Here is a 14145-nt window from a genome sequence, read left to right on the forward strand (position 1 = left end):
AGAGTAAAAGACAAGATACAAATATGTGATGCTAATAATGAGACATAAGCCTTAAATGTAAAAATAAATCCCATCAATACCCTCAACGTATTCACATCCCCACTCTGTTGAATTTTGCACAGTTGTTAGACTATGAGCTGGGGACAGAAATCTGTGTATTAAATCCTCGGAGATGCTGTTAAAGCAGATAGGGTCCCACAGAAAGACCAAATAACTCCACAATCATTCTCCACGGTGCTGATCTGCCAGGAGGTGTCACCACACTGGAGTTCCCTTCACCATCGAGCAGCAACCAAAGGAGCTACAAGTGTATTGTCCTTACTGCTCCAACTCTGAGCACTATGTGACGCAGTGAGACAACTTTTGTCAACATGCGATATTGGATCATGGATTTTCCAGATATCTGACACCCTGTGAAGATATATGAACGGCAGTTGCCTCTGACAGCATTAAGTCAGTTTTAGCTTGTGGTCCTGATTTTCTACTGTTGTCCACATCTCATTACCCCAATGGAGCCAGTGCATGTGGTGCCACCAGTTGGACCAGCTACGAGTGGCAGGTCCACGCTTTTGGTACTACCTGTCGCACATGTTGTGCGACCTTCGCGTTACAAAAATGTGTGAATGTTGTAAAAGCACTGTGACTGAAAAAGAGAAGTGCAAATTTAGGGAAATTGTGCCATAACCACATATTGCAAGGAGTGCTGTTTCCCTGTGAATTTTTCTGTCTTTTCTTTGAGAAAAGAAAAATAGTTATAAACTCCTCTCTAAAAACACAGAGCTTAACAGTGAAGTTATGGTCCTGCAGATACCTATAAACACTTTGTCACTGATGTAAGAGGACCAAAAAAAAGCTGTAATAATAAGTAAAACAAAATATGTTAATTGGGTAATTTGATTTATTCTTACATGGAAAATTATTTTCTGCCTTCTTTTTGTGAACAACATTTTCACTTCCAGGTGACTGTTGGTGTAATTTGGCGATGTATAGATAAAACTGAATTGAAACTTCTGCTGTACAGCTCACTAAGGAGTCCTCTCATGGACAGTGTGCAATGACACAAAAGAACAACTTCAATTTCACCATAAGCCTTACTGGAGATCAGTTTGGATATGTAAATGACACTTTTGTACATTAGTCTGAGATCAGTGCTATGAGAGTGACTTTAAGATCACAACTTGATTTGAGACAGAATCTTGGTCCTGGAAATAGCTCTAAGATATCAACTGAGTATGCCAAATGAGATGACAGGATCAAGGAACATCAAAGTACCACAGCAAAGAATAAATGCACATATGAAAGAGGAAGTATCACTGCTATGGAGATTTCTTGTTTTGCATACAGACTCAGGACTGCTGTTCTCCTCTTGGCATTTTTTTATATAAATATTTTTGATTTTGAACCTCAGAATTTAGCAGCACAACACTTCAATTCTTTTTTCCATCAAACATTTCATTCAGCCACTGCTCTCCCCAGGTGTGCTGGATTAGATTCAAATGCAGAGTAAAAGAGGCTCTTTGTGAGTTCATAAATTTAAAAAAAAAAAAGAAAAAAGAAGAAGCTCATGTGAATGTGGAGGCCACAGAAAAGGACCGTACCAAAGAGCACTGCTAAGACAAAGTGATTCGGGCCAGTAAAGCAGTTGCAGAGCAGCTGGCCAGGACTTTTTTTTCCCTCTGGAGAGTCTGCAAAATTGCTTTGTGTGATTTCAAAAGATTTTAACATTAGCTGTGTTACTCATTGACTGAAGAGAGTCATACTTCTCCATATAATAACTCTATTGACAGTCGACAGTACATTTTTAATTGATTATTGATAAATGTTAAACAGTTTTAAATGTTATGCAATGAGTGGGGAGTGGAGTGAGCTGAGCAAAGAAATGAAATCAGTAACTAAAAAAAGGTCAGTGCCAGAAACAGTACGAAGAAGAAAGAACTGACCAGTGGCTTCATAATATTCAATGAAAGTAAGGATGAAATAAACATCTGACTAACAATACATTCTGTAAATTGGGGAAACATGGTAGATGGAAATAAGACTTGTTTTCAATAAGAGACAATAGAACATGTTTTATTTTTCTGTTCCAGTTGGTGGCGGTAATGCTCCAGAAACCTCGGTCGCAAACCGCCAGCAAACAAGAAGAAGAAGAAGAAGAAGAAGTAGCAGCTCCCGGCGCGTTTAAAGCAGAAGGTTCGCTTAAGGAATAAAGAGTATAACCAGAGTCATCATACGTGTTGTCTTCCAAGGGGAAATTTAGGTTTTATTTTCAAGCCGGCTATGGCAAAGATCGCGTGGCTGTGCTGAGCTTCCTTTCTGCTTCTCCTCTGGTCTCCAGCAGACCGCATTTCTGTTTCTGATGCGTGTTTGGAAAGATATACGCTCTCGTAGCTCACACAGCTTGTTCTTTCTGCAAGGTAGCCAGTAACATGCTGGGAGGTCAGATAGCCCACTGTCTCTACTAGTCCTACTCCAACTACAAAGCCCACGTGTCTCCTTCTCCGCTGGTGGATCTTTAGGTCGGGTTATTCTGAGAGGGGATCCAGAGTGAGTACATTATAACTACATTGGCTGCTTAACTCTATAACTGTTTACAGGGTTTCTCTCTCTTAGCTATTTTTTTTTTCGTTTGTTCCTTGTGTTTAACGTCTCGGTTTGTCTGCCTGGAGCTTCCAGCAGTTCAGGACTTAAATGTTTAATCATTTGAGTTCAGCTATTTGTTTTACTTCTTTTGAAGGTGGTGTACTGAAAGTTACGATTATATGAGATGGATAAAATACAGCATAATCCACAATTAATAACAGAATCACCAATCAGTAATACGCCTTGATGCATGCTCAATTATCCAGGTAAGTAAACCCCCAAATTTGATTGTGTTCATCTGGACGTCTTCAGTGGGAGAAACGTTTCGTCAACTTGGATGAGTGACGAAACGTTTCTCCTGCTGAAAACGTCCAGAATAAACTTTCAGGGACCAACCAGTAATGTGTCTTTAAATTGGCACTGTTCTAGTGGCAGCCTGTTGTAGCAGCTCCATGTCTACGTAATGTTCTTTAGTTTCGTTTGCGGTTCTGTCTTTTTCATTTTCTTTCTGTTTAATCTTACTATTTTGTTTTAATTATTTTGCTTTCAATAATTTTGCTTTTTATTTATATATCTCTGTATTTGTCTTAATATTGATCCATCATAATCCATCATAAGGCTCATTTGTATGAGTGCTTGTTCTTTGTTGCATATTTGCTTCTATGACAACTCAGTTTCACTCTGCGATTAATAGAGTTTCTCTGAATCTGATTCTAATGTTGGTAGTGAATGTATGAGTAAGAATAATTCTATACAATATAGGGCTGCACGATTAATCGTTAGAAAATCGCGATCTCGATTCATACTTATGTGCGATCTCATTTCCAAATTACAACGATTTAAAAAAAAAAAAAAAAAAAAGACGACGACGACGATTGTACCGCATTTTGATCCGGGACGTAATCTGCATGAAAACAAGCGCTCACTCTTCCGCTCAACAAATGACAAGGGCGGAGCCTTATACCACGTGATACAGAAGCTGTGCCGTGTGATGCTAAAATTAGCAGGGAAAAAACAACGGAGAGCACGTCAGGGATGACGAGAAAGTGACAGGAGAAAATCCGTCCCGGTCAACCACCCAAACATCAATAACGGGAACCTTCCCTATACCCGTCGAACTCCCGCAGGCACAAAGAAATTACGGAGGCTATCACTTATCACCTGACCAAAGATATGGCTCCCATCAACACTGTGCAAAACGAGGGATTTAGGAAAATGATCAACGCCCTAGACAAACACTACACTGTGCCGTCCCGCAACTATTTTTCTATTGTTGCACTACCTGCTCTATACACGCAGCGTCGAGCAACGGTGGAGACGGAATTTCAAGCAGTACAACATTTTGCAGTTTCAACTGTTACGAAGTTGATGTGCAGTTAATAAGTGCAATAAATATTTATACTGGAAAAGAAAATCGTGAGAGAATCGTGATCTCAATTCTAAGCCAAAAAATCGTGATTCTCATTTTATGCAAAATCGTGCAGCCCTAATACAATACAATGCTCTTAGGTAGTGCCGTACAATAAATCACTGAATAGAAAAATAAAGATCTGTTTGATGACACAGGCGACTGATGGGAGGAGGAGAGTCTGATGGAGGAGCAGCTCAGCCACTGCAGTGAGATCTGTTCTTCATAAAAGGTGACAAAAATAAAAATCACCACCATTATCCTACAGACATTAAGCTGCTGTTATTATGATTATTGTTAGTAATAATAACATTTATCCTGCACACACTGGCATCTTGCCAGTTTATACCAAATGTGGGACAAATCATTGCTAAAGAAAAATAATGTAAAGCAACTAGTATTCCTTAATGTTTCTAATCTTTCTTTTGTCACCGAAATACTTCGAAAACATTGCTTCTGTTTAAAAAATATATATTTGTGGTACATACCCACACTGAATGGAAAAATGAATATCTATTTGATGTCACTTTGAGTCTAAAATATAAGACATAATATATTTTACAGTTATTCATTATTGTTTTCTTTGCCAAATAATTCCTTTTATCTCGCTTCATATATTTGACGTATATAGCTATAAAGTAGAAATTAGTAAAATAAATTAGTAAAAGTAAAAACCATTAAATGAGCGTGTGTGTCCAACTTTTGAGTGGAAGCGTACCCTACCGGTCAAAAGTGGTAGAACACCCTAATTTCTGAATTTTTTTCAATTGAAAATTATGTAGCTTAGTGTTTCATTGCACTCTGAAACGAAACCATAGTATAAATAATGAGTTGGAGTTAAACAAAGAAATCATGGAATCAATTTATAGGCCTGGCAGATAAAACAGCTGAACATACCTGTTTTATTCTTTATATTCTTCAAAAAGTTCTTTCCATATGTGCTGCACAAGTTCTGCGTGATGAACCAAAGATTTCAAATTTTGATTCATTATACCTTCCAGTCTTCCGTAGTTCAATGGCAGTGTTTCATGGCTCAGGGAAACCTCTTATACTGATTCTTCTTATTCTGATGTCTCAGCATTGGCTTTCTTGCTGCAACTCATCCTATCAAACCTGCAGCTTGAAGTCTTCTATTCACTGTTGCAACTGACACTTGATTACTATGACCACTATTTATGTGCTTGAAGCTTTTGTCCTGTGACTCAGCTGTTACACAACCTGTCAACTCTCAGAAACCTGTCCTGGTATTCAGTTGTGGCTTTGGGTCTGCCAGACCTCTTCCTGTCAGAGTTGTCCCAGTTTCTGAGGGCTTTTGAATGGTGAAGGAAAATGTATTCATTGACCCCTTGACTTTCTTTGCTATTTCTCTCTTCTAGAGTTAACTGCCTTGTTCCTCACCTTTTTTGTGGCAAAACATCACTTTCTGCAGTACAATAATGTTCAACTGATGCTCATAAGGATATCTTACCACAGTGTGTTCCAACACTGCTTTTATGCAGACAGAGCAGTTTGTAAGTAATTCAGAAAGGTTGGAACACTTGTAGGAGTTAGTCGCACCAGGTTTCAAGGCTTGATGATGGGTGGTTTGAAAAAATAAATTTCCCTGATTGAAATGTATTGTAGTTTGAATAACACAATAATGATTAAAGAGCAGGCAAACAGATTCCGCCAAAATATTTAAATATAACGCGCTGACCTGCCGTCTGGTGCTGAAAGTCGACATCTCACAGATTCTGAAACTACAGGTTGTATCACTGTCTGACTAAATTCACTGAACCAGAAGCAAAAGAGCATCAAAATTATGCTTCATGTTTGATAAATATTGTCATGAACTCCCTCTTGCATTTGCTGTCTTGCTTCCACCACTAATCACACTTGCTCTACAGCTCTCTCAGTGTAGTTCAAGACTAGTTTGCCATTATAAAAAAAAAATCAGTTTTTTGCATTATTTGCTTGCTTATCATGCATCAGTCTACCGATGTGTACAGTGTTGCTGCCCATTGTTTTTGTTAGTTTGTTTTTTTTAAAGTGCCATCTGACCAGAAAGCTTAATTTCTGCTCATTTCTACTGAAGAAATTTAAACTTTTACAAACGATGCCAAATTGTAAAATGCGTAGCCATTTCTCTAATAAAACCTCTTCAACATTGCTCTACTTTAGTTCAGCAGCATCAGGTAATGTTCATATGTCGATTCGTGGTTTTCTTCCTTTTTGGATTTACTGGAGAATATTTTCAGGGGGTTATCTGCTATAAAAGCCAGGACTTTTTTTTACAGAGACCTAAATATAGCACAGGGGTTAAAACATAGCACCAAAAAAAGAGATGACCAAAATATTGCACAGAACAAGGAAAGACTAAGATATTGCACATGGGATGGCAGCAACATAGTCAATGAACAGCAGCAAGAGAGTTATTGTATGGAAGAAGTCTGTTCACATTCTTAGTTTGCATTAAAAGTTCTGACAGCCCACGGGAAGAAGGTGGTTTTTAGTCTATTGGTTTTGCAACTGGTGGAGCACCTGATGGATCTTGACTATAAGATAACAGACCTTAAAATAACAATATATACAAATGGTAAATGAATTCAGTCCTAGCCACTTTGTCACACTAGAATAATAATAATAATAACGCTAGAATAATAGAAGGTTTTTTTTTTTAATGGGGTTGCACACAAACGCAAAGCAGACGTTGATGCATTGCCAAATATGCTTCCAAACCAACTTCCTTCCAAGCCAATGACTAGAAAATGATCACTAACTACTCCTGAAATGTTGGAGGTTTTAGCTCTTCATACAGTAAAGTTACAGGAGAAAAAATGTTCTTTGTTTGTTAAAATAATCCCGTCCGGTACCTCGTGAGAACAATAAATATATAATTTTCAGTTGTAACCCTCAAACTGAATGGTAATGTAATCCACTCATTTTTTGCTTCATCACAAAACTCAAACATTACTACTTCCACGTCTAATCGTTTGTAATGGAGGCAGAGCAAACTGGATCCGCAGTCCGTGCCTGATAGGTTTCTAGCTTAAACCTATTCGCTGGAACGTTCAAGAGAATATACTACACAGCAAAAGCAAGACACGAGTAGGCAAAGTTCTTTGTGTTACCTGCCTGGAGCCAAGTGTCGTTCCACCGACTTGACCTCCGTCAGACTCTCAGCCAGTTTCCCAATAGCACTCCTTTTATTGTGGTTGCATGAATATGCATAGGTTCATTAACATATGACGTTTCATATAGGTATACATGTGGACAAAGAATACCTTGTGTGTGTGTGTGTGGGGGGGGGGGGGGGTCAAGATGTGACCCTGTGAAGACTCCCCAAAGCTGGTGCCAGGAGTCTGGCGGTCCATCTAAACAAAAGGCTCTTATACTTAACCAGATACAGAGTAGGTGTCCTTCTATACCATAAATCAGTAAGAGCAGATATGACCTCTCTCCTGACCTTAAGTTGTATGTGCATGCCAGAGTGCTCTGGGAGGCACACAGAAAGATCAAACCTCTACCAACATGACATTGATTATGAGTAGATACTTCTAAGCATAAATGACAATCAACAATACAAATCTAACAGTGCCCAGTGAATGCTCACAATGCAGGGGGCACAAATTTAGTTGGTGATACCTACCTTGTCACAGGATCAGTGCTGTGCCAATTTGGTGCAATCATGGACAAACAGTATCCCACAGTTGTTTGTGTTTTTAAACCCATCTTGCACAGAGACAATTTTTGAAAAATGTATTGATAGCAGTGTTGAATATTCTTACACGGTGTAAAAAAAAAAAAAGAAGAAAAAAAACTATATTCTTTTTTCTTTTTTCTTTTTTTTTTTTTGTAGGTTTTGTTGTTCCATAACTGCGTGTCACTATTTTGATTCTTTGTCATCATAGGCAAAAGAAGGAAAAGCAAGCCAAAACCTCTGCACACCGATGACCTAAAAATAACCCACCCAAGGCCAACAAGTACAGATAAACCAGTTGTGATCCCTGTGGAAAAGACTTTTACCACTATGAAGCAAGCCAGAAGACACCAGCGCACCGATAGTGGGGACAGAAGCTTTAGATGTGATCGTTGTGGAAAGTCTTTTACTCATAATAGCAGCTTAAAAAGACATCAGCTCATCCATGCTGAAGTTAAACCCTTTAGCTGTGATCGGTGTGGAAAGTCTTTTTCTCAGCATCACAGTTTAAAAAAACATCAGCTCATCCACACTGGATTTAAACCATTCAGCTGTGAACAGTGTGGAAAGTCTTTCACTTCCAAAAGTAACTTAAAAGGACATCAGGTCATCCACACTGGAGTTAAACCATTCAGCTGCGACCAGTGTGGAAAGTCTTTCACTTCCAAAAGTAACTTAACAGCACATCAGCTCATCCACACTGGATTTAAACCATTCAGCTGTGAACAGTGTGGGAAGGCTTTTACTCAGGATGGAAGCTTAAAAAAACATCAGCTTATCCACTCTGGTGTTAAACCATTTAGCTGTAATCAGTGTGGAAAGGCTTTTACTCACAAAAGGAACTTTAAAGAACATCAGTTTATCCATGCTGGGGTTAAACCGTTCAGCTGTGATCAGTGTGGAAAGTCTTTTACTCGCAAAAGTCACTTAAAAGGACATCAGCTCCTCCATGCTGGAGTTAAACCTTTTAGGTGTGATCAGTGTGGAAACTGTTTTACTCACAAAAGTCACTTAAAAGAACATCAGCTTATCCATGCTGGAGTAAAACCTTTTAGGTGTGATCAGTGTGGAAACTGTTTTACTCACAAAAGTCACTTGAAACAACATCAGCTCATCCATGCTGGAATTAAACCATTCAGCTGCAATCAGTGTGGAAAGGCTTTTAATCGCAATAGTCACTTAAAACAACATCTGCTCATCCATGCTGGAGTTAAAGCATTCACCTGTGATCAGTGTGGAAAGTCTTTTACTCATAGAAGTCACTTAAAAGATCATCAGCTAATCCATGCTGGAGTTAAATCATTTGTCTGTGGCCAGTGTGGAAAATCTTTTACTCATATTAGTAATTTAAGAAAACATCAGCTCATCCACACTGGAGTTAAAGCTTTTGTCTGTGGCCAGTGTGGAAAATCTTTTACTCATATTAGTAATTTAAGAAAACATCAACTCATCCACACTGGAGTCAAATAATTGTTTTGTGATCACTGTGGAGGCTTTTACTTATATAGACACATTTAAAAAGCACCAGATCATTCACACTGGAATTAAAGCATTTGTGGTCAGTGTGGAAAGTCTAGTTTAATCATCTAAAAAAATAAAGATATCAACCATCTTAAAATTAAAACACTGAAACGTGAATGGGGTGGAAAGTTTTATATCCATAACACAAACTTGTTCAACTGACAAAGTGTCCCTCTGTAACAAAACTGGCAGACCGTCGTGACAGTACTCTGACAGAGTTCTTTTGGACAGAGTGAGAAACACAGCTGATCTGAACAAATCTTCTGTGTGCCTGGTCAAACTTAAAAACTTGATCAGGCCTGACAGAATTCAGCTTTAATCTCCTGTTCAATGCTACTGCGAGAAAGTCCGTTATATCAGTTAAGACCTTCTACATGCTCTCTGGTGAAAGCGAGTGTGGATAAACTTTGACAGCATTGAGCAAGCTAAGTATTAGAAAGACTTAGGACTAGGTAAAATGAGCAAGTAAATGGAAAGAGATTCACAGATGTGATGTTTGCTTTGAGGGTTTGATGGAGACTGTCAGATCTTCACTATGTCTTTGTGGATCTGGTGGTGCAGGACATGAAAACAGAATGGTGAAATGTGTGGTAACAGATTGATTGAAGGTGGGGGTGGGATTACATCCAATTCTGAGCCCCTTCTTGCTACCAGTTGTGATGGACAGGCTGACATGCAAGATAAGTTAACAGTCTCTTTGGATTATCATGTTTGCAGATGACATTGTTATCAATAACCCACTGATCAAAGACCACTGATCAAGGTTTTGGTCAGTGGTTGTTGGTCAATGGTAGGGCTGCACGATTAACACGTTGAGTCCCCCGAGAGCAGCAGTGCCCAGCCTTCTACCTTTCTACCTTTAAAACCCGCCTTCCAGCCAAATGGCTGGTAGGCTTTTAGCTAGGCTTTAGCTTCAGCCAAGTGGAAGCTAAATTGTCTAGTCATTCATATGTAAATTAGGTTGTTATCTGGGAATTCTGGAGGGGAGTGGGGGTGTGTGAATGAGGGGGGTGGGGGAGCTTGATGCATTCTCAATCATCCAGGGAAATAAATCTCCAAAAGTCACCAACTCGGAGTGTTTCAGTTTGCGATCTTAGGGAGAAATCAACACACATGGGTTTATTTCCTTTGTTGCTGAGATTTATTGATAAAAACAGTACAAAAAACCAACCATTTGTACACATATTTACAAATGATAATAAAAAGTGAGTGAGTACATTTCAACATTTTCAGCAATCACTCACAATCCTGGCACCGAACCGAAAGCACTGTATCGAACGGTTCAATATCGATACGAATACCGTTGCACCCCTACAATATATATTTATGTGTGTGTGTATGTATGTATGTATGTATGTATTGTGGAGCAGGGAAATTATTTTACTGCTATTGGTAAATAATCATCATTACCATTGCATTAATAATATAATCTGCAGTATTGATATTGCATTCAGAGGTTTAAACAGTGTGTGTGTGTGTCTTTCAGAAAGACTAAGTTGCAGGAGTTGACAGGAAGTTGCAGAGAGTTTGCAGAAGTGAAAGCAAAGTCTAAGTTATTCTGAGGAGCAGGTTAGACGAGGCTATTTGAATTACTAGGTTATTCAAATTGTCTGTTATACTTTTATATTCTTTTACTAAGCTTTTAGTAGAAGTTCTTGATTAAAACATTTATTCAACATAGTACATATAGTTTCAGTTAGGTTATTACACATAAGGATGAGCCTCTGGTCTGGTAAAAGGTCAGAAGTGCAACGGGTGAATTGAGAGAGCATTTGAGGACGACACACACACACACACACACTCAGTTAGAGAGAATCATTTATAGGTGGAAGTTTAATCATGTTTTGCTTGGGGTTGCAAAAAGAGCAGTTTGTCGCAGAACTGCTGCTGAGGTGTCAAGATGACAAGCGAGCATCCGGCAGTGACAGGAAGTACCGGCCATGAAGATAGAAGACAATGTTCTTTTAAACCGTGTTAAAAGTCATTGTGGTTTTGATTTGATGTATGTATATATTATGTCTGTGACGTATGAAGGGGCGTCATTAATTCAAACCCTGATGCTATAAAAATCTGTGTATGCTTTGATTAAGTCGAAGATCAATCCCTGTCTGCGTACAGAGTGGTCTTCCCACGCGTGTATTAAAGTCATCGTTTGACTTCACCCGGCCGGATCAGTGTGGTTATTCTTCAGTGTGGTTATATATATATATATATATATATATATAGAGAGAGAGAGAGAGAGAGAGAGAGAGAGAGAGAGATGTGTGTAAAGATGCCCCAGAGACAATCCAGCACATAACAGCAGGGTGCAAGATGCTAGCAGGCAAGGCATACATGGAACGCCATAACCAAGTGGCCGGCATAGTGTACAGGAACATCTGTGCCGAGTATAACCTGGAAGTCCCGAGGTCAAAATGGGAGATGCCCCCAAGGGTGGTGGAGAATGACCGAGCTAAGATCCTGTGGGACTTCCAGATACAGACGGACAAAATGGTGGTGGCTAACCAACCGGATATAGTGGTGGTAGACAAACAGAAGCAGACGGCCGTAGTGATCGATGTAGCGGTTCCGAATGACAGCAATATCAGGAAGAAGGAACACGAGAAGCTGGAGAAATACCAAGGGCTCAGAGAAGAGCTCGAGAGGATGTGGAGGGTGAAGGTAACGGTGGTCCCCGTGGTAATCGGAGCACTAGGTGCGGTGACTCCCAAGCTAGGCGAGTGGCTCCAGCAGATCCCGGGAACAACATCGGAGATCTCTGTCCAGAAGAGCGCAGTCCTGGGAACAGCTAAGATACTGCGCTTGACCCTCAAGCTCCCAGGCCTCTGGTAGAGGACCCGAGCTTGAAGGATAAACCGCCCGCAGGGGCGTGCTGGGTGTGTTTATATATATATGTATATATGTATATAAATGCGCCGTATTTGATAGCTTGCTGCGAGACCTCACACCGAGCACATCTACTGCGGGTGGGTTGCCTGTTATGCAACATCCCCCAAAAACCCGAAGAGGAGAGTCCTGGCCCCTAGCCCTGCCAGTGTAGCAGAAATGATGAGGATGATGATGCAGCAGCAGCCGTTCTTTTCTGCGTGAGTAACTTATTAATGTTGTTCGTGTGTAATTTACGTTGAGTAGGCTAACCACGTTATTACATTAATGCATGTAAGGTGAAATAGCAAACATCATCATAGCTACATGCGGCTGTCCTCTTGTTTGATGGCAGATACTCCCTTCACCCTGGCCAAAAAGGCTAAAATGACCAAAGAAAAAGTGGAAAACAGCTAAACATGAGAGGTTTAGGACAAAGTTTGTTTTTTCCATTGTTTAAGCACTGCTTCCAGCCAAGAGTGATACCATATATGCCCCATAGCTGCAGAAAAGGCTAACATTGTTATCTTTTTACAAAAAACAGCTGAACATGAGAGGTTTTTGGACCAATTTTGTGTTCTCCATTCTTTAAGCACCGGTTTAAGCACCGGCACCATTTCAAAAGTACTGATTTGGCACCGGTATCGGATAAAACCTAAACGATACCCATCCCTAGTCTTCACAGACATCTTCAACTCTTCACTGAGGCAAATGATCGTCCCCGTGTACTTCAAGTCCACCACCATCATCGCAGTGCCAAAGAAATCCTCAGTATCCTGCCTAAATGACTATCGTCCCATTGCCTTGAGCCCCATCATCATGAAGTGCGTCATGAGACTTGTCATGGCACATGTGAAGAGCAACCTCCCCTGCTCACTGGATCCGCTGCAGTTTGCATACCGGTGTTCCAGATCTACTGGCGTTTAGATCTACTGGCGTTTAGATCAACTGGCGTTAGTCGAACAGATGTGTGACAGTCTTGCGTTTCAGGAGCTGCTACCGACAAACCAGCAAAAAAACGCCAAATGTGTTACCTGTGACACTTGTGAGGTTATCTCAAACACACTCTGTCAGTCTTGATGCTGTTGAACAACAAAATGTTTAAAAATGTGGCGAGTTTACCTGGTGATATCCTCATGCGTGACGCGATCACGAAAACAGCAAAAAATTAACACCACGCCGATGTTGTTCACAGGACAGCAAGAGTAAACGATCGGGAGACTCTTGTCGTCGTTATCGTTCCCCTCGCACGGTTTATTTCTCCGAATTCAGCGTTTTTGCTTCACAACTACAGTGTGTAGTTTACTTTGTGCACTAACATGGACTCGAGTCAACCAGCGCCACCTCTGGCCAAGTGCCACAGCCTACAGCCAGATCAACTTGTGACACACATCTGCACCACGTTTGAATTCGTGTCATGCACATTTGTACCTTTCAATTGTGTCAAATGACTGTTCAGTACAGAAAGGAAGCGAGGCTTCCTGGTCAATAACCCCTTGTAAAATTTACCAATCACACCTTTAACTAGGGTGTTTTCATCAGCCCTCACAAAAATTATTCGATTGCATCATCTACTGTAGGTCGGTTTTGGTGAGAAGTAGTTCCTCAGTTTGATGTATCTAAAATAGTTTACATTATTAGGCTGGTAAAACATCTTCAAATGTTCAAAGTTTTGAACTGTTGTCGCCTTGAGGCGACAAAAGTTGCCTCAAGGCGCTGTATATTGTACAGTAGATCGTACAATAATAGATACAGAGAAAAACCCAACAATCATATGACCCCCTATAAGCAAGCACTTTGGCGCCATTGGGAAGACAAAACTCCCTTTTTAACAGGAAGAAACCTCCGGCAGAACCAGGCTCAGGGAGGGGCGGCCATCTGCTGTAATGCTGCTACCATTAAAGTATCTGAATTTTATTATTTATTATTATAACTTGTATTCTCCTTTTACTTTATCCCATATTTTCCACTGAGCTTTGATCCATGGACTTTGAAGATTGCTTGTATTGGTAGGTCTTTAATTATTGAGAGCTTGTTGTCCTTCCATCTAGCGTGGAATTTTGATTCTCAGAAATAAACAAGAGGCTTGATT

General features: G+C 40.0%; 1 protein-coding gene across 2 annotated transcripts; it reads left to right on the forward strand.

Moving 5' to 3' along the window:
* The first annotated feature begins 2156 nt into the window (after positions 1 to 2156).
* LOC113014276 (uncharacterized) lies at positions 2157 to 9285 on the forward strand. Of its 2 annotated transcripts, XM_080292277.1 has the most exons (4): positions 2157 to 2544; positions 2735 to 2846; positions 4147 to 4220; positions 7879 to 9285. In XM_080292277.1, exon 4 carries the CDS (start codon positions 7998 to 8000, stop codon positions 9135 to 9137), a length of 1140 nt encoding a protein of 379 aa, XP_080148403.1. In that variant the 5' UTR covers positions 2157 to 2544; positions 2735 to 2846; positions 4147 to 4220; positions 7879 to 7997; the 3' UTR covers positions 9138 to 9285. The 2 variants fall into 2 exon arrangements, with proteins under 2 accessions (XP_080148403.1, XP_080148404.1); XM_080292278.1 differs by lacking the exon at positions 2735 to 2846.
* The last annotated feature ends 4860 nt before the right edge of the window (positions 9286 to 14145 follow it).

This window comes from Astatotilapia calliptera, chromosome 3, assembly GCF_964374335.1.
Source record: "Astatotilapia calliptera chromosome 3, fAstCal68.1, whole genome shotgun sequence".
Lineage (NCBI taxonomy): Eukaryota > Metazoa > Chordata > Actinopteri > Cichliformes > Cichlidae > Astatotilapia > Astatotilapia calliptera.

Bases quoted from the DNA above. Each gene is read 5' to 3' on its own strand.
- LOC113014276 (XM_080292277.1), top strand. From the start codon at position 7,998: ATGAAGCAAGCCAGAAGACACCAGCGCACCGATAGTGGGGACAGAAGC.